Genomic DNA, 22,022 nt, shown 5'->3' with positions numbered 1-22,022 from the left:
CAGTGCAAGCGGGTTCCTGTTTCTCCACATCCTCGCCAGCATTTATAGTTTGCTGATTTGTTCATTTTAGCTACTCTGACCGGCATGAGGTGGTATCTGAATGTGGTTTTGATTTGTATTTCCCTGAGGAGGAGCGACGTTGAGCATCTTTTCATGTGACTGTTGGCCATCTGTATGTTTTCTTTGGAAAAATGTCTATTCATGTCTTCTGCCCATTTCTTCACTGGATTATTTGCTTTTCGGGTGTGGAGTTTGGTGAGTTCTTTATAGATTTTGGATACAGCCCTTTGTCTGATATGTCATTTGCAAATATCTTTTCCCATTCTGTCGGTTGCCTTTTAGTTTTGTTGATTGTTTCCTTTGCAGTGCAGAAGCTGTTTATTTTCATGAGGTCCCAATAGTTCATTTTTGCTCTTAATTCCCTTGCCTTTGGAGATGTGCTGAGTAAGAAATTGCTGCGGCTGAGGTCAGAGAAGTTTTTTCCTGCTTTCTCCTCTAGGGTTTTGATGGTTTCCTGTCTCACATCCAGGTCCTTCATCCATTTTGAGTTTATTTTTGTGTATGGTGTAAGAAAGTGGTCTAGTTTCATTCTTCTGCGTGTTGCTGTCCAGATCTCCCAGCACCATTTGTTAAAGAGACTGTCTTTTTTCCATTGGATGTTCTTTCCTGCTTTGTCAAAGATTAGTTGGCCATACATTTGTGGGTTTAATTCTGGGGTCTCTATTCTATTCCATTGGTCTACGTGTCTGTTTTTGTGCCAATATCATACTGTCCTGATGATTACAGCTTTGTAGTTGAGGCTAAAGTCTGGGATTTTGATGCCTTCCGCTTTGGTTTTCTTCTTCAATATTACTTTGGCTATTAGGGGTCTTTTGTGGTTCCATACAAATTTTAGGATTGCTTGTTCTAGCTTTGAGAAGAATGCTGGTGCAATTTTGATTGGGATTGCATTGAATGTGTAGATAGCTTTGGGAAGTATTGATATTTTAACAATATTTATTCTTTCAATCCATAAGCATGGAATGTTTTTTTCATTTCTTTGTATCTTCTTCCATTCCTTCATGAGCTTTCTATAGTTTTCAGCATACAGATCTTTTACATCTTTGGTTAGGTTTATTCCTAGGTATTTTATGCTTCTTGGTACAATTGTGAATGGGCTCAGTTTCTTTATTTCTCTTCCTGTTTCTTCATTATTATACCACATCTTCTTTATCATTCATCAGTTGATGGATATTTGGGTTCTCTCCAAAGTGAGAGAGTTTGGTGGTATCTCATTGTGTGCTTTTTTAAATTTAAATTCAAGTTAGTTAATATACAGTATAGTCTCAGCTTCAAGAGTAGAACCCAGTGATTCATCTCTTATATATGACACCCAACGTTTGTCCCCAAAAATGCCCTCCTTAAGGCCCATCACCCATTTAACACATCTCCCACCCACCTCCCCTCTAGCAACCTTCAGTTTGTTCTCTGTCTTTAACAGTCTCTTATAGCTTACCTCCTTCTGTTTTTATCTTATTTTTCCTTCCCTTCCCCTGTGTTCTGTTGTGTTTCTCAAATTCCACATATGAATGAAGCCATTTAATAGCTTTCTCTGACTTATTTCGCTTAACCTAATACCCTCTAGTTGTGGCAAATGACAAGATTTCATTATTTTTCATCACAAGTAGTATTCAATATATGCCACATCTTTTCATCCATTCATCAGTCAATGGACACTCCATGTGGGCTCTTTCCATAACTTGGCTATTGTTGATAGCACTGCTATAAAGATTGGAGTACATGTGCCCCTTCAAAACAGTACACCTATATCCTTTGGATAAATACCCAGTACTGCAAATGTTGGATCACAGGATAGTTCTATTTTTAATTTTTTGAGACCTCCATACTGTTTTCCAGAGTGGCCGCACCAGTTTGCATTCCCACCAACAGTGCAAAAGGGTTCCCCTCTCTCCACAACATCACCAACACCTGTTGTTTCCTGTGCTGCTCATTTTAGCTGTTTTTACAGGTGTGAGGTGGTATTTCATTGTGGTTTTGACTTGTATTTCCCTGTTGATGAGTGATGTTGAGCATCTTTTCATGTGTCTGTTAGCCATATGGATGTCTTCTTTGGAAAAGTGTCTATTCATGTCTTCTGTCCATTTCTTCACTGGATTATTTGTATTTTGGGAGTTGAGTTTGCTAAGTTCTTTATAGATTTTGGATTCTAACCCTCTATCAGATATGTCATTTGCAAATACCTTCCACCATTATGTAGGCTGCCTTTTAGTTTTGTTTATTGTTTCCTTTACTGGCAGAAGCTTTTTATCATAAGTCTCAATTGTTTATGTTTGCTTTTGTTTCCCTGGCCTTTGGCGAAGTGTCTAGAAAGAAGCTGCTCTGGCTGAGGTCAAACAGGTTGCTGCCTTTTTTCTCCTCTAGGATTTTGATGGTTTCCTATCTCACATTTAGGTCTTTCATCTATTTTGAACTTATTTTTGTGTATGGTCTAAGCTAGTGGTCTAGCATCATTCTTCTGAATGTTGCTGTCCAGTTTTCCCAACTGTTGAAGAGACTGTCTTTCTTCCATTGGATATTCTTTCGTGTTTTGTTGAAGATTAGTTGACTATATAGTTGTGGGTCCATTTCTGGGTATTTTATTCTGTTCCATTGATTGTGTTTGTGCCAGTCCCATACTATCTTGATGACTACAGCTTTATAATATAGTTTCAAATCCAGAATCATGGTATCTCCAGCTTTGTTTTTCTTTTTCAGGATTGCTTTGACTATTCGGGGTCTTTTGTGGTTCCATACAGATCTTAGGATTGTTTTCTCTAGCTCTCTGAAAAATGTTGATGGTATTTTGATAGGGATTGCATTAAATATGTAGACTGCCATGGATAAAACTACCAAATACTCTATGAAGTCATTTTTCTCCTGGAGACATTTCCTCCTGACTGCCCCTCTGCTTTCATCTAGACCAGTTACTGTCTAGGCCTATTGCACAACTGTCATCCTGGAATGTTCCTCTGATGGTAACCTGAGAATTCTCTGCACTTCTCCTTTCATTCCCTTTCCTGTATGGCACAGGATGCTGTATAGCAAAAGATGCTAATAGCATCTTTTCGTTTACTCCCTTATTTTAAACAAATAATTTATTGTTTCGTAGTTTCCTAAAAAAGAGTTAGAGACTTTTTATTCATTTGTTTTTATACTTTGAGTGACCAAAATTTTCTTCAGGCAACTTTCCCATTTGATTGGTAATATAGCAGAGTAAATGCAGAATTCTAAGACAAATTTTATTTTCCCTCAGAATTTTAAAGGCAGTGTTTCGTTATTTTCTAGTTTTCAGCATTGCTATTAGGAAGACAAATGCTATTCTTAGGACAAATCCTTAGTAGGTGACCTATTTTTCTCACTGGAAGGTTTCAACTTTAGTGAGCTAAAATTTCACAATTAAGTACTAAATACTTATTAGGACTTTTCAATCTGGAGACTCATATCTACGCTCTGGAAAAGGTTTTTTTTTTTTTTTTTGCCAGCTTTACTGAGATATGATTAACATATTATATAAGTCTAAGGTGCACAACATGATGATTTGATACACATATAATATTGCAAAATAAGTACCAAAATAAGGTTAGTTAACACGTCTTTCACCTAACATAATTACCTTTTTTTGTTGTTGTTGGTATGGTGAGAACATTTAAGATCTACTCTTTTAACAACCTTCAAGTACACAATACACTATAGTGAACGACTGTCACCATGTGTTACATTAGATACCCTGAATTTAATCCTCTTATAACTGAAAGTTTGTACCCTTTGACTAATATCTCATTTCCCCTACTCCCCACCCCTGGCAACCAACAATCTACTCTTTGTTTCTATTATTTCAGCTTTTTAAAATTCCACATATAAATGAGATCATAAAGTATTATTTGTCATTCTCTGATTTATTTCACTTAGTATAATGCTCTCAGGGTTCATCAATTTTGCTATAAATGGTAGGATTTCCTTCTTTATTATGGGTGATTAATATTTTATTGCATATATACTGTATTTTATTTCTCCATTCATCCATCAATAGACACTTAAGTGTTTCTATGTCTTGGCTACTGTGAATAGTGCTTCAATGAACAAGGAAGTACAGCTATCCTCTGAGATCTGAATTCCAATTTCTTTGGATATATACCCAAAAGTGGAATTGCTGGATCATACAGTTCTATTTTCTATTTTTTGAGGAATCTCCATTCTGCTTTTCACAGTGACTGTACAAATTTATATTTCCAACAATGGTGCACGAGAGTTCTCTTTGCTACATATCCTTGCCACTATTTATCTCATCTTTTAAAAAATTCTTTTTCTCTTTTATTTTTTATTATTAAAATATAATCAACATACAGTGTTATATTAGTTTCAGGTGTACAACACTGATTCAACAATACGATACATTACTCAATGCTCACTACAGTTAAGTGTAATCACCATCTGTCACCATTCATTGTCATTATGTTATTACTGACTATATTCCCTAGGCTTTACTTTCAACTCGGTGAATTATTTATTTTATAACTGGAAGTTAGTACCTCCTGTCTTTTTGATGACAGGCATTCTAACAGATGTGAGGTAATACTTCATTGTGGTTTTGATTTGTGCTTCCCTAACGGTTAATGATACTGAACACCTTTTCATGTATTTTTGTGTCTTCTTTGGAAAAAAGTCACATCCTCTGCCCATTTAAAAAATCAGACTGTTTTTTTCTCTTGAGCTTTAGGAGTTCCTTACATAGTTTGGATATTAACCCTTTATGGTTTGTGAATATTTTCTCCTCTTCTGTAGGCTGACTTTTCATTTTGTTAATTGTTTCTTTTGCTGCACAGAAACTGTTTTATTTTAATGTCCCACTTGTTAATTTTTGCTTTTGCTATTGTGCTTTTGGTGTCATATTCAAAAACCACTGGCAACAGCAATGTCAAGCAGCTTTGCTTTATGTTTTCTTCTAGGAGATTACAGTTTCAGGTCTAACATTTAAGTCCTTAATTTTTGTGAGCAGTGTAAGATAGAAGTACAATTTTCATTCTTCTGCATTTGAATATCCAGTTTTCCCAACATTTACTGAAGAGACTATCCTTCCCTCATTGAATATTATTGGCTCCCTTGCAAACATTAGTTGACCATATACGTGTGGGTTTATTTCTGGGGTCTCAATTCTGCTCCATTGGTCTGTTCATCAAGCCAGTACCATATTGTTTTGATTACTATAAATTTATAATGTAGTCTGAAATCAGAGGAGAGCCTGGGTGGCTCAGTTGGTTGAGCAACCAACTTTGGCTCAGGTCATGATCTCGCGGTTCGTGAGTTTGAGCCCTGCGTTGGGCTCTGCTGACAGCTCAGAGCCTGGAGCCTGCTTCAGATTCTGTGCCCCCCTCTCTCTCTGCCCCACCCTTGCTTGTGCTCTGTCTCTCTTTCAAAATGAATAAACATTAAAAAATTTAAAAAAAAAATCAGGAAGTGTGATGCCTCCAGGGTCTATTGTGGTTCCATATGAAATTTAGAATTTCATTTCTAAAAAATCCCATTGGCATTTAAAAAATATTTACATTTATTTATTTAAATTCAAGTTAGTTACTATACAGTGTAGTACTGGTTTCAGGAGTAGAACCCAGTGATTCATCACTTACATAGAACACCCGCTGCTCTTCCCAACAAGTGCCCTTAACGCCCATTTAGCCCATCCCCTACCCACTTCCCCTCCAGTAACCCTCAGTTTGTTCTCTGTAGTTAAGAGTCTTTTATGGTTTGCCTCCCTCTCTGTTTTTATCTCATTTTTCTTTCCTTTCTCCTATGTTCATCTATTTTGTTTCTTAAATACCACGAGTGAAGTCACGGTATCTTTCTCTGACTGGCTTGTTTTGCTTAGCATAATACATTCTAGTTCCATCCATGTTGTTGCAAATGGAGAGGTTTCATTCTTCTTCATCACCAAGCAGTATTCCCTTGTATATATGTACCACATCTTTTTATCCATTCATCAGTCGATGGATATTTGAGCTCTTTCCATAATTTGGCTATTGTTGACAGAGCTGCTATAAACACTGGAGTGCATGTACCCCCTTTGAATCTGTATTTTTGTATTCTTTGGGTAAATTCCTAATAGTGTAATTGCTGGATTATAGGGTAGTTCTATTTTTAGTTTCTTGAGGAACTTCCATATTGTTTTCCAGAGTGCCTGCACAAGTTTGCAACCCACCACAAGTGCAAGAGGGTTCCCCTTTCTCTGCATCCTCACCAACACCTTTTGTTTCTTGTGTTGTTAATTTTAGCCATTTTGACAGGTGTGAGCTGGTATCTCATCATGCTTTTGATTTGTATTTCCCTGATGATGTGATGTTAAGTATCTTTTCATGTGTCTGTTAGCCATCTGATGTCTTCTTTGGAAAGTATCTATGCATGTCTTCTGCCGTTTCTTCACTGGATTATTATTATTATTATTTTTTTTTTTGGATGTTGAGTTGGATAAGTTCTTTACAGACTTTGGATACTAATATCCCAATATCTTCTCCCATTCTGCAGGCTGCCTTTTAGTTTTGTTGATCATCTCCTTCACTGTGCAGAAGCTTTTTATCTTGATTAATAGTTCGGGGTGCCTGGGTGGCTCAGTCGATTAAGCATCCAACTTCAGCTCAGGTAATGATATCACAGTTCATGAGTTAGAGCTCTGTCAGGCTCTATACTGACAGCTCAGAGCCCGGAGCCTGCTTCGGATTCTATGTCTCCCTCTCTCTGCCCCTTCCCTGCTCATGCTCTCTCTCTCAAAAATTAATAAACGTTAAAAAAATTAAAAAATAATGAAATTAGTCAGAGAAAGACAAATATATGACTTCACTTATATGAGGACTTTAAGAGACAAAACAGATTAACGTAAGGGAAGGGAAACAAAAATAATATAAAAACAAGGAGGGGGACAAAACAGAAGAGACTCATGAATATGGAGAATAAACTGAGGGTTACTGGAGGGGGTGTGGGAGGGGGGATGGGCTAAATGGGTAAGGGGCACTAAGGAATCTACTCCTGAAATCATTGTTGCACTATGTGCTAACTAATTTGGATGTAAATTTTAAAAAATAAAATTATATAAAAAAAATTTAAAGTAATACATTTTAAGAAAAGACCCAATAGGTCATGTTTGCTTTTGTTTCCCTGGCCTTTCGTGAGATGTTACTCTTAGTGAGAAGTTACTCCGGCCAAGGTTGAAGAGGTTGTTGCCTGTGTTATCTAGCATTTTGATGGTTTCCTGTCTCCTGTTTAGGTCCTTCATTTTGAATTTATTTTTGTGTCTGTTGTAAGAAAGTGTTCCAGTTTCATTCTTCTGCATGTTTCTGTCCAGTTTTCCCAACACTATTTGTTGAAAAGACTATCTTGTTTTTTTCCATTGAATAGTCTTTCCTGCTTTGTTGAAGATTCATTGACCATATAGTTGTAGGAGTCCATTCTGATATTGAAGCTTTCTATTGATTCTTCAGTCTTTGTATCCTTCAGCTCCAAAATTTATTTCATTGTTTTTTATATTTTCTTTTTGTTGAACTTTTCATTTTGTTCTTGTATTATTTACCCAGTTTTGTTGAATTTTTTTTTTTTTGTGAGAGCTACAAGCCCTCTGAGTATCTTAGAACAATTATTTTGAATTATCTGTCAGCAATTTGTATATCTCCATTTCTTTGGGGTCACTGAAAGTTTACTGTGTTCCTTTGCTCATGTCACATTTCCCTGATTCTTTGTGATTCCTGTACTCTTGAATAGTTATCTGTGTATGTGAAGAGCAGTCACCATTTCAAGACTATACTGAATGAGTTCAGTGAGGAAAGATCTTCACTGATAGGTAGGGGGATGCTAGAGAATGCTATGACTCTGGGTCTAGTGGTGCAGGATGCCAAGTGTAGGGCATATGGCAATTCTGGGGCCAGGAGTGTGTGTCTCACTGGCTTAGGCCACATGGGTCAACAATAGCGACAACCATGGGATTTCGTAGAGAGGTGCAGAGGGTCTACAGTGTCTGCAATGGTTGGTGGGGTCCTCAGTGGTTCTTCCAAGTCCAGTGTCTAGGAACCTGGGCAGGCAGCAGTGGGGGTCAGAGCTAGTAGTAGGTATACCTTCAGCTTCAAGGTACCTGCAAAGTATCAGGGGAAAGCTGCAAGACACACAGTTAATGGGACCAGCACAAGAGGCAGATGCCAACTGCACATGCACTAGCAACTGCAGGGGCTCTGGTTACTGGCATGCATTCGCATAGCTGTAGGAGGCAGTGGAGACTGGGACAGAGACTGGCCTGGCAGTATGCAGGTGCATAGCTTCAGGGGTTAGCTTTAGGTGTGCCCAGCAATGAAGGCCACGGACAACTGTCAAGGGCAGATCTGGGCCCATAAGCAGCTGTGGGGGCCTTGGTTATTGGCATACACTCCTGTGTATACAGGAGTTCACCATGGGAGCATGCACGGCAATGAAGGTCAATCACAGAAGTCAGGCCAGCAGGTACGCAGCAGCAGGGGCTACATATGAACATATGCACAACCACAGAGGTCAGCCATGGGAATCTAGGCTTGCATGTTACATGTGCACAGCCACAGGGTCTAGGCTAGCTGCTGCATATTTAATGCCCCAGAGAGGGGTGGGGAGGGAGCAGGAGGTGCTTAGGGGGCTGGCATCTGTGAATGCAAATACCTGCAGGGTGAAAAACTTGGGTGAGAAAATTTGCAGGGGTTCTGTGGCAGCTTTGCTGGCCACTGGTTTCTTCAAAGGTGAAAGATGCTGAGGTGCAGCAGTCTCCTAGGGCCCATGACGAGGACCTCAGTGATGAAAGCTGAGGGGGTTTACAGCATCTATAAGGGTTGTTCAAGTCCTCAGAAGTGAAGGCTGCTGGGATCCTATACCCAGCAGGCCAGTGGGAACCATGGTCACTCTCGCCGCATGGCAGATATGGGTAGCCCCTGTCCTTTTCCTTGTTCCTACCTATCTCTAGATGTCTCAGCTTTGCCAGTCTCTTGATGGGGTAAAATTGAAGAGGATCCTTTATACAGTGCCTGAAGGGCTGGGAAGGCTGGTCGCCTATCCTCTTCTCCTTTTCCTGGAGAGGGGAATCCTTTAAGGCTAGGGAGTTCCTTCTTGGTGCTGAGTAGTGCCAGCCTGGGGCATGGAATGATGTAGCAAAACGAAAGTGTTCTTCCTATGCTTTTTGTCTGGTTATTCTGAGGTTTTTTTGCTCCACTGTGTTGCTGAAGCTTCTTAAGTGATGGTTTTCTTCTAAGCTCTCCCAGAGCTATCTTTCATTTGTGCCTGTCTAAATGTTGATCTTCATGGTAGGACAGGGGATGGAATCTTCTACTCCACCATCTTGGTGATATCACTACCCTGGAAAAATTTTTAATATGATTTCTTCAGTAATTTTATTTCTTTATCTCTGTTCTTTCTTCTTTAACTCCATTATCTGGATATTGGACCTCTTGGATCAAACCTCTAACTTTCCTAACATTTCTCTCCTATTGCTAATTTTTTATTGGTGTCATCCTGTTTTCTAATATTTTTATCAAGTTTATTCCAGTTAACTCATTTGTAATTTTCTAGAACTCCTTCAATTGCTTCTTAGATTGTTCCACTCTGTTTCTTGGCTGTTTCTGGATTTCTCTTTGCAGACAGTAACCACCATTTTCTTCTATTGACTTGTCTGTTTCTTCCAATTTCCTTTCACATGTATTTGTTCTGTCTCTGACTTTTATGTGGGAGGTTTCCTTCAATGTTTATTGATGTCTGGCTGTCCAGAAGTGCTGTGTAGGATCTGCTGAATACTGGGTTTCACTGTATGAAGGTTTATGGAAGGTAATGGTAATCTCATCCAACATCTTTAAATGGTAATACCACATAATATTCTGATGACTCTGAAGTTGTTATATCTGAGCTTCACTTCTGAACACCAGACTTTCAACATCTCAGTTTGACAGTCTAAAAGTCATCTCAAACTTGAAAAGAAAAACCAGACCAATGTATTGATTCCCACTGCTATACTCCGAAACCTGCCTCTCCCACAGTATTTCCTATTCCACTTTTACAAGGTCAAAGTTGGGAAGATCAAAACATAGGAGTCATTCTTCTCTGACCTTCCTCTTTTTTGTACACACATATACCAAATCAATCTATCACCAACTCTGAATGGATTTGTCTCCAACACACATTCAGAATCCAACAATTTCTTACTACTTTCATTGTTCCAACTCTGGCCCAAATACCAAAAATTAAAATATTTTGCTTGAATGACTGCTCCCTAATTCCATTCTTGCCCCCACTCTGGTCCTTCTGCACACATCAGCTGGAGGGATCCTTTTAAAATGTAAGCCAGATTATGTGATTCCTCTGCTCAAATACCTTCATAGGCTTTCTGTCACACTTAGAATAAAATGCAAAATCCTCATCAAAAATAGCATCCTCTAAGCCACCATTCTGAGGGGAGGTCTTAGCCTCAAACTCTCAATCACCCTTCACTTTCCACATCTAATTGATCAAAATTCATCATTTTTATTTACTAACATCTACATTCTCTACTGCATTTCTTCTTCATTCTTATTGCTGTCTAGTCATTATTTATTGCCTGAATCACTTCTGTGGTCTCTTTCCTTCCTGATTCCAGTCTTCTGCATTTTACATTCTCTATAGACAGAGTCAGCATTTGAAACCCATATCTGATCATGTTACTCCCATAGCTATACCAGACTACTGGACAAAGTGTAACATGGGGCTTATAAAACTCTTCATGATCTGACCCTTGCCTCCTTCTGTGACTTACCTCCCAATTATTAACACATACTTACGTGCCAAACTTACCAAATATCTGATAGTTTCCTGGAACTACCGCTTCTCTATTCCATTTTGGAATGTCTCTCCTTCTTGTTTGTCTTCTGGGTGATCCCCTGTCTACCCCTCAAGGTTTACAGTAAGTATTACTGTTTCTGGAAGTTTTCACTGATTTTTTCCCAGCCCCAGATAATCAGTCACTCCCTCTAACAACATCTTAATACATTTATGGCATACAGCACATATACGGCAATTGTTTGTTTGTGGTCTATTTGATCCCACTAGACTAGTTTCTCAACCTGGGGGCCATGTATGGACTTCATGGGAAAACATCAGAAGTAACTGTCAATTACTTAAAATTGAGGGTAAAACTTTGTATGCAAAACCATACTTGCATTGTCCTGGGAAGAAATTCTCTCTGATCTCCATGACCCAGAAAGGGTAAAGAACATCGATACTCCAGATGGGGATATTCTCGAGGGATGGGATAAGTCTTGTTCATCTTTAATCTCTAAATCTCATGCTTTACAGCATCATACTGAACAGAGCATAGTTAGGGCAACTATACACAAATGCTTTCCTACACTAGCAAATATACATTAGCAATTGATATGTTACTTGTGTGTTACTTAGGCAAATTTCCAAAGGTCCTTGACCAGGCAACATACTTTGTATCCTCAAAGTTACCTAAAAAATTACATTTTCCTTAAATAGAAACTTGTAATTCTTTCAATAAACACTCAAATACATAAGTCCACAAAGCAATATTTTACCCAGTCCCTTAGTTTAAGCTTAATAGTCACCTGAGGCTTCTGATCTTTATTTGTTTTACCTTAAAATTTTTTACCTTTAGTTACTTCTCATTAAGGCTGTAAAATGTAATCTTCATCATCAATTAACTTAATACATTTTAGTAACAGCCAATAGACAGCTGTTACTTACTATTACGTCTGTAATATAGTAAAATATATCTTACTATCTCTTACTATATTTTAAATTATTTCCAGGTTCAATCACTACATTAACCAATAAACTGGATCTTTACAGCTTCAGCTACCTTCCCTTCTTAAGAGGTGGTGAGAGACAGAATTTTGGATGCAGGCTGAAGGAACTCCATTCACTAGCAAAACCAACAGATAAATGATCCCTGGATATTACAATACAGCCTTGCACAGTATTTCCATTTAGAAAGCAATGGTGATATGTAGTGTCAGAATAAGGCAGATCCCTTACATACACTGGGACAAAGACAAAGGAACAATTTTAGCAATACTGTTTCATAGTGTAATTAGGAATAACAAACAAAGAAGAAATAATGAAGTGTGTAGGAACAAGCTTACCCTGTGTTAGATTTCTTACCATTTTATAGAGATCTGAGACACTAATCTGGTCTGAATCCACTACTTCAAAGTCCTTTCGAGGCACCAAGTCCAGGCCCAAATGCCTAGTAAAGAGAAAGAACACACTCAGCATGCCATGTCCTTCAATTACTCATCTCCTTTTATGTGCCCAGAAGTTCTTTTTTTTTTTTTTTAATTTTTTTTTTCAACGTTTATTTATTCTTGGGACAGAGAGAGACAGAGCATGAACGGGGGAGGGGCAGAGAGAGAGGGAGACACAGAATCGGAAACAGGCTCCAGGCTCTGAGCCATCAGCCCAGAGCCTGACGCGGGGCTCGAACTCACGGACCGCGAGATCGTGACCTGGCTGAAGTCGGACGCCCAACCGACTGCGCCACCCAGGTGCCCCTGTGCCCAGAAGTTCTTATTTGCCATAACCTTGTGTACAGAGGTTGAGACATTACCCCAGCAGGGACATGCCTTTATACAGTAACAGCTAATTGTGCTCACCAGTAGGTAAATAAATGAGGCTGGGGATTTTAAGACTGTGATAGTTTTAATCCCCAAGTAGTTCCCCCTTCTGATGGAAAAATAAATTTATTCAATATCATGTCTCTAACAGATTCTTTGAATTAAGAATGTATTTTCTATAGATCATTGATAAGTCATGTTCATTTTTCTCATCCTACCAATCCTACAAGTATGCTCAAGGCTTAGTCATGCATTACTTTCATTAGCATGAAAAAATCATTCAGGATCTAAGTAGATTTGTAATTCAAACACATAAAAATCACCTCTGAAAGATATCAAACTCAAAGAATGTATGTTTTAGTTGCGTTAAAAAAATTTTGGGGGGTCGCCTTGGTGGCTCAGTTGGTTAAGCGTCCGACTTTGCTCAGGTCATGATCTCACAGTTTGTGAGTTTGAGCCCCATGTCGGGCTCTGTGCTGACAGCTTGGAGCCTGGAGCCTGCCTCAGATTTTGTGTTTCCTTCTCTCTCTGCCCCTCATCCGCTCACAAGCTGTCTCTGTCTCTCAAAAATGAATAAGAGTTAAAAAAAATTTTTTTTATGTTTATTCATTTTTGAGAGACAGACAGGGATAGAGCATGAGCAGGGAGGGGCAGAGAGAGAGGGAGACACAGAATCCGAAATAGGCTGTCAGCACAGAGCCTGATGTGGGGCTTGAACCCATGAACCATGAGATCATGACCTGAGCTGAAGTCGACACTTTGACTGAGCCACCTGGGAGCCCCTAGTTGAGTTTTTATCTCATTTCCAATTATAGTAAAGACTTTACCACACATTAGTCAATATCTTAAGAAACTTTAGATGAAAGTTTAACCAAGGAGTATTACTCCTAAAAATACCCCCATATTCAGAAGATCTGGTATAACTTGGGGAGGAAAGAATAAAAGATAGTGATTGGCAATTGATTGGCAGTTAGTATGAAACAGTGAAAATAACTCCAGAGAACCAGAAATCTTGGGTTCAAATGTGAAACATAATTTATATTCAGTAAATGTTAGCTCCTTTCTTACCTTCTAAACCTGGAGTCAAATGGAGTTAGGGAATTGTGGCCCCCAAAACTGCTTACAACAGTATGTGTGTATTCATGTATGAATTTTTTTCTGAGGAGATAGTCAATAACTCTTATCAGGGTGTCAGAGCTGCTCTGTGACCACCCTATACTACAGCACAAGGGTTATGAATCACTGCATCTCGCAAAAGTATTCTATAGACAATGAAAGGAGCATATTTTTTTTCTCTTCAACTAGATGATGAACTGCTTTTAGAAAATGCTAGCAAAATAGGGGCACTTAGGTGACTCAGTCGGTTAAGCAACCAACTGTGGCTCAGGTCATGGTCTCACGGTTCCTGTGTTCAAACCCTGCATTGGGCTCTGTGCTGACAGCTCAGAGCCTGGAGCCTGCTTTGGATTCTGTGTCTCCTTCTCTTTCTGCCCCTCTCCTGCTCATGCTCTGTCATCAAAAATAAATAAACATTAAAAAAATTTTTTTAAAGGAAGATGCTAGAAAAACTAATTCCGTAGACTCTTTCTGTGCATAAAAGCACCACTCATCTAAGATAAAACTATGTGTACATCCAAAATGCAGATTTGTTTTCTTTATAATTTATAACCTATTCATAGGAAAAGATATGAAGAGGTTAAAGAAGTTGCAGTAAGATTGCTAAAATAAAAATAAGAACCTATATGAAAAAGGTGGGAGCAAATATACTAATTGTATAGGCTAAAGCGATTACCATGATTAAGAATCAAAATTTAGATTGGTACTTCTCAGCAGGCAAGAATAAAGAAGAAATCTATTTTTCTACTAAAAGATAAAAACTCAAGTTTTTCTATTATATATATATTATAACTTACATTATCCTTAATAGAAAAACATGAATTTTTAAAGAAGAAATAATTTTTGGTACTAAGTGCAAAAAACAAAATCCTCACTTTTGCATGTTGAGATCAGTAGTAATACACTGTTGGCTTTAACTATGATAGCTTACAGTTTAATGGTAAAGCCATGCCATTGAATCTGATTATAGAATATACTTAAGTTGATAAGAGATTTAATTTTTTCACCACTGGGATCCTGAGTTCTTACATCAAGGAAATATTCCATCCAGTCACCTCATATTAACTTGCTTAATTTCTCTGATATTTCAGGTCTCTGGCTTCTAACACTTAAGGGATGTAAAAGCAGCAGTGTCATGGAAAGCAAGAGAAAGCTGAAGCACATCCTTTCTACCTTTCTTATCATAAAAAGCAATTTACACCATAAAGATAATTTTGCAGATATGATCTCAAAGTATTTAAAATACTTTTATATACATTTAGAAAAACAGAGGAAAGATTTTTAAATGGCATTAGTATTTGCATTAGGGAAGTGGAATCATCCAACTCATCATTAAAAACATTTTCCAAATTTCTGTAGTCCTTCTTTTGAAACATTTTAAATACAAAAATGAATCAAAATTCCATACATATTCTTTAACCATTAGTGCTCACAAAATATATGATAGTCTAAATATTACAATTAAATAACAAAAAGACTGTGTACCGATTCCATTCAAAACAGATGTTTTCAAAACAACAGCATAAGAAAAAAATTCCAATGGACCTAAGTCAATAGGACTAGGATTGAGTGTATATGCTCTGTGGTTGTGTACCACACAGAGCAATGGGCATGTCTGGAGACTGGCATTTATGTACACTCTGTCTTAGCACTCTGATACACTTAGCTTGCTTGTCCATTCAACTATCCGTGCAGACACCCATCCACTCACCCCATAGGTACTCTCTGAGGACCTATCATTTCCCACCAATGGTGCTGGGTATGGAGAATACAGCAGTTGTGAGTCAAGCAAATGTTCATATTCATCACACTGATTCTCCCCTCTCACTAGAGCACAGTGCCTTTTAGTTTCTTGATTTCATTATCATAGGCAATAGAAAAATTATTAATGGGTGATCTTATAAAAACCAAAGACTAAGTTCCTTCTACTGAGATAGTCTTCAAAGGAGGAAGAGTAGTTTTCCAAAGCTAAATTGGAGGACTGGCCTCACTGAAAAAAAGGCAGAGATGCTGCATGGTGAGAAGCCACACTCGTTCACTACAAATTTTATTCTGGAAAAGAGGTTTCTGACTATTTCTATTTCTCTCAGTGGTTTACTCTAAGAATAGTGAACAGTAAGTGCAGGGAGTGGTCAATTTAGTCTCTTCCCTGTCTTTGCAGCGTGGGGAGGCAGTGCAACAGAGTACTGAGGGGCATGGGCTCTGGTGTCAGATTGCCTGGTTTGCATTTTGGCTCTTCTACCAGGCCACACTATCTTATCTACTATCACAGGCTGTTGTAAAGATCAATCCATGGAAGCATTTAGCACACTGTCTGGCACTGCAAACTATTACTGCTGTTATAATTATCATAATTACGTGTGGCATCATTAACAAAAATATGGCTTAAATTACAAGGATGGTGATCAAAGAGATACAATATCTGAAAAAGAGACTCTTGAACAGAGGGACACAAGCAGGAGAATTAATACATCTATGTATATCTGTATACAGATGTAGTATAGAGCTGAGTTTTCACAAATAGTCTAATCCTATAGGTGCACATTCTTCACAAAAACATTTAGTCTTGTCTTGCCACCTGGCACTGATCACTCATTCATTCCAATAGTTCAATACTTTATTACCACCTACTCTGTGCTAGGCTCATGCTGAACTTATGGACACAGCAGTGAATAAGAGATATTCCTAGTCCTACATTCTTTCAGGTGCAGCTCTTTAAAGGCCCTGAAACTCTGTATCAAATTATTTGAATCATATATATATATATATATGTATATATATATATATGTAAGAATGTTTTATATTCTATTTTCTATTGTATCTTTTTCTTCTGGGGTTCCTCATCTAAACCACAGAACATAGAAAATAATTTGAAGTTAATTAATCATATACAATGGATGTGTTAAGGCGCCAGAACTTAGTTCTCTCCCAAAATTGGTTGAGAAAGACTAGCAATACTAGGATTTCCTGTATGTACTGGCTTTTTCTAACGCTTATTGTAAAGACAGCATATGGCTAATAACTACACTAATGAAAGCCTAGTATATTTATATTTATACAATAATATAATATGACATAACTAATAATAGCTACCCTTTACTGAACATTTACTTGGGATAGGCATTTTATTTTTTTTTTTTAATTTTTTTTTTCAACGTTTATTTATTTTTGGGACAGAGAGAGACAGAGCATGAACGGGGGAGGGGCAGAGAGAGAGGGAGACACAGAATCGGAAACAGGCTCCAGGCTCTGAGCCATCAGCCCAGAGCCTGATGCGGGGCTCGAACTCACGGACCGTGAGATCGTGACCTGGCTGAAGTCGGACGCTTAACCGACTGCGCCACCCAGGCGCCCCGGGATAGGCATTTTATATATATCATCTTTAAGCACTATGGGAAGTAGACAGTATTAGATCCATTTTAAAATTGAGAAAACTAAAGTACAGAGAGGTTAACTAGGTGGACTATTAAGGCAGCAGAGTTGGGCTTGTCTCAAACTATGTCTGTCTTACTCTGAGCCTATGGTATTCCCACTTCTACCTGCTATCTTTCTACTAATAACCATGACGGTTAAGTACTAATAAGTGACTGTAATCAATTTAGTCACAATAGTTTGAGGGATGATTTTTGTGTCAGTGTATCAATCCAGAGGAAACAAATACAGATTGGTGAATGAGTGGTCACCAGGCATAAAAACAAACCTGTTGTATTAGATACATTCACATGGTGCCTGCCAAGGGCAGGTATTGTGCTAAGTTCAGGGGATGATGATGAGCAAAACAGATGCAGAGAGACAGACACAGAGAGGACTGAGGGGAGAGAGGGAGGGAGAGAGGGAGAGAGAGGGAGAGTGAGAGAGGGAGGGAGAGAGAAATTTAGCCATTTGAACATAACTTCACCAAAGGATTTTGACACATGCATACTTTAAACATTGTTATCTCAGATTTCTTGGATATGGCAAGTTACTAATTGACAGGCACAACACCCTGTATCAGAGTAACTCTAAGAAGTCACTGGAAACTTCTGCTAATTTCAGATGTCCTAAAGCTGGACAATATCACCATGTCCTTAAAGGAAAAGTACTGAGTCATAAGACCTTCCGAGTCCTAGCTAAAATCTACTCAGAGGAAACTTGTTGGGGTGGGGGATGGGGTGGCAGGATTTTCTGCATACTACAACCCAAGCTTCTGCTTGTGCTGCTTCCTCTAAAAGGAATTTCTTGGTGAGGGAAGAACTAAGCGGGAAGAACGGGATATGGGTGGGTTAAGATATATGAAAAATCTGAGAGAGAAGGTACAAAAGGGGGGGGTAGAGAGAATATGACAGAAGAAGATAAAGACAAGAGAAGAACTGGAAATTATGTATTTATTGGTGATTTGTCTTAATGTTGAGACTTTGGAATAAAAAGATACCGATTGTTTCATTTGATATTTATGATCAATAGAAACATTATCCTAATTCAACAGCTTATAAAGTGTTTAGACTATATTCAAATCTGTACTTTCTACCTGAAGAAGAAATACAAAAATCTCATAAATTATTCTATGAATAAAGCATTCCTTAGGTGTTTTTCTAAGGTAAAGATCAGTTAAAATGTGTCAATCCTGGATTAACACAAATTTAATTTAGCTATGCTATATAATGTGAGATTAAAGAGAAGAAACTTCTAGTAACATCTTTATGGAAGGTGCTGAAAATATTAACACATTATAATTACATTACTAGAAATAATTTTAAAATTCCTTTGGAGAGGATATAATTAACTGACTTACTCTTTGAACAGACTTATGCAGAGATAATGGCCAGCTCATTTGAGCACAACTTTGTTTTATGCCCTTCCTATATTTCAGTTTCTAAAAATATAGGAACATAACTTTTTTTTAATTTAATTTTTTATTTTTTAAAATTTACATCTAAATTAGTTAGCATATAGTGCAACAATGATTTCAGGAGTAGATTCCTTAGTGCCCCTTACCTATTTAGCCAATCCCCCCTCCCACACCGCCTCCAGCAACCCTCAGTTTGTTCTCCATATTTATGAATCTCTTCTGTTTTGTCCCCCTCCCTGTTTTTATTTTATTTTTGTTTCCCTTCCCTTATGTTCATTTGTTTTGTCTCTTAAAGTCCTCGTATGAGTGAAGTCATGATTTTTGTCTTTCTCTGACTAATTTCACTTAGCATAATACCCTCCAGTTCCATCCACGTAGTTGCAAACAGCAAGATTTCACTCTTTTTGATTGCCGAGTAATACTTCATTGTATATATATATACCACATCTTTATCCATTCATCCATTGATGGGCATTTAGGCTCTTTCCATACTTTGGCTATTGTTGATAGTACTGCTATAAACATGGGGGTGCATGTGTCCCTTCGAAACAGCACACCTGTATCCCATGGATAAATGCCTAATAGTGCAATTGCTGGGTCATAGGGTGGTTCTATTTTTAGTTTTTTGAGTGTTTTCCAGAGTAGCTGCTTTCCAGAGTGGCTGCACCACCAACAACAGAAAAGAGATCCTCTTTCTCCACATCCTCGCCAACATCTGTTGTTGCCTGAGTTGTTAATGTTCGCTTTTCTGACAGGTGTAATGTGGTATCTCATTGTGGTTTTAATTTGTATTTCCCTGATGATGAGTGATATTGAGCATTTTTTCATGTGTCGGTTGGCCATCTGGATGTGTTCTTTGGAGAAGTGTCAGTTCGTGTCTTTTGCCCATTTCTTCAATGGATTATTTGTTTTTTGGGTGTTGAGTTTGATAAGTTCTTTATAGATTTTAGATACTAACCCTTTATCTGATATGCCATTTATAAATATCTTCCCCCATTCTGTCAGTTGCCTTTTAGTTTTGCTGATTGTTTCCTTCACTGTGCAGAAGTTTTTTATTTTGATGAGGTCCCAGTACTTCATTTTTGCTTTTGTTTCCCTTGCCTCCAGAGACACATTGAGTAAGAAGGTGCTGCGGCCAAGATCAAAGAGGTTTTTGCCTGCTTTCTCCTCGGGGAGTTTGATGGCTTCCTGTCTTATATTTAGGTCTTTCATCCATTTTGAGTTTATTTTTGTGTATGGAGTAAGAAAGTGGTCCAGAAGAACATAACATTATAAGTGCTGATTGTTACATGATACCAATTTTTACTTATGGAATGAGTGTACCCATATGTAAATAGGCCAATAAATATAAGTTATATTGTTCCAATTTTTTTTGCCAAATAAATAATTCTTTTTAAAAATTTATTTATTTAAATTGAAGTTAGTTACCATACAGTGTAGTATTGGTTTCAGAGGTGGAACCCAGTGATTCATCACTTATATATATAACACCCAGTGCTCATCCCAACAAATGCCATCCTTAATGCCTATCACCCATTTAGTCCATCCCCTCATTCACCTCCCCTCCAGCAACCCTCAATTCGCTCTGTCTTTAACAGTCCCTTATGGTTTGTCTCCCTCTAGTTATCTTGTTTTTCCTTCACTTCCCTTAAGTCCATGTGCTGTGTTTCTTAAATTCCACATATAAGTGAAATTATATGGTATTTGTCTTTCTCTGACTTATTTCACTTGGAATAAGACACTCTAGTTCCATCCATGTTGTTACAAATGGCAAGATTTCATTCTTCTTGATTGCCATGTAATATTCCATATCACTCATGCTTGCATGCACACACCACACCACACCTTCCTTATCCATTTATCAGCTGATGGACATTTGGGCTCTTTCCATAATTTGGCTATTGTTGATAGCGCTGCTATAACATTGGGGTTCATGAACCCCATTGAATCAGCATTTTTCTATCCTTTGGATAAATACCTAGTAGGGTATAGCTGGATCGTAGGGTGGTTCTACTTTTAATTTTTTGAGGAACCTCCATACTGTTTCCCAGAGTGACCACAAAAATTTGCATACCCACCAACAGTGCAAAAGGGTTGCCCTTTCTCCACATCCTCGCCAACACCTGGTGTTTCCTAAGTTGTTAATTGTAGCCATTCTGACAGGTGTGACATGGTATCTCACTGTGGTCTTCATTAGAATTTCCCTGAGATGAGTGATGTTGAAACATCTTTTCATGTGTCTGTTAGCCATCGGGATGTCTTCTTTGGAAAAGTGTCTATTCGTGTCTTCTGCCCATTTCTTCACTGGATTATTTGGTTTTGGGTGTTGAGTTTGCTAAGTTCTTTATAGATTTTGGATACTAACCCTTATCCGACATGTCATTTGCAAACCTTCTCCCATTCCATCGGTTGCCTTTTAGTTTTGTTGATTGTTTCCTTTCTGTGCAGAAGCTTCTTATCTTGGTGAGGTCCCAATAATTCATTCTTGCTTCTCTTTCTGTTGCCTCTGGAGACATGTTAAGTAAGAAGTTGCTGTGGCCTAGGTCAAAGAAGTTGCTGCCTGTGTTCTCCTGTAGGATTTGGATGGCTCCTATCTCACATTAATCCATTATGGTCTTTAATCCATTCTGAATTTATTTTTGTGTACAGCATAAGAAAGTGGCCCAGTTTCATTCTTCTTCTTGTTGCTGTCCAGTTCTCCCAGTACCATTTGCTAAAGAGACTGTCTTTTTCCCATTGGATGTTCTTTCTTGCTTTGTCGAAGATTAGTTGGCCATATATTTGTGGCTCCATTTCTGGGTTCTCTATTCTAGTACATTGACCTATGTGTCTGTGTTTATGCCACTATCATACTGCCTTGACTACAGCTTTGTAATATAGCTTAAAGTTCAGAGTTTCAATGCCTCCAGCTTTCCTTTTCTTTTTCAACATTATTTTGGCTATTTGGGGTCTTTTGTGCTTCCAAACAAATTTTAGGATTGTTCTAGCTCTATGAAGAATGCTGGTGTTATTTTGATAGGGATTGCACTGACTGTGTAGATTGCTTTGGGTAGTATCAACATTTTAACAATATGTGTTCTTCCAATCCATGAGCGTGGAATGTTTTTCTATTTCTTTGTGTCATCTTTAATTTCTTTCATAAACTTTCTATAGTTTTCAGTGTACAGATCTTTTACCTCTTTGGTTAGGTTTATTCCTAGGTATCTTATGGTTTTTGATGCAATTGTAAATGGGAACTATTCCTTGATTTCTCTCTCTGCTGCTTCATTATTGGTATATAGAAATGCAACCAATTTGATTGTTGATTTTATATGCTGTGACTATGCTGACTTAATGCAACAGTTCTAGCACTTTTTCAGTGGAATCTTTTGGGTTTTCCATGTAGAGTATTATGTCATCTGCAAAGGGTGAAAGTTTGACTTCTTTGTAAATTTATACTCTTTTTC

General features: G+C 38.0%; 1 protein-coding gene across 1 annotated transcript in view; it reads right to left on the bottom strand.

The window, feature by feature from the left end:
- DOCK3 (dedicator of cytokinesis 3) overlaps positions 1-22,022 on the bottom strand; it is a 539,924-nt gene that overhangs the window by 203,605 nt on the left and 314,297 nt on the right. Inside the window, exon 7 of the mRNA XM_047095185.1 lies at positions 12,181-12,265. Within this exon, the coding sequence (XP_046951141.1) occupies positions 12,181-12,265 (85 nt within the window). The remainder of the gene's footprint in view (positions 1-12,180; positions 12,266-22,022) is intronic.

Source organism: Lynx rufus, unplaced genomic scaffold (assembly GCF_022079265.1).
Source record: "Lynx rufus isolate CCGP_SWC_20201006 ecotype Redwood Valley unplaced genomic scaffold, mLynRuf1.p SCAF_4, whole genome shotgun sequence".
NCBI lineage: Eukaryota > Metazoa > Chordata > Mammalia > Carnivora > Felidae > Lynx > Lynx rufus.
Note: the sequence above shows the minus strand (reverse complement) of the source record. Positions and strands in the feature narration are given on the sequence as shown.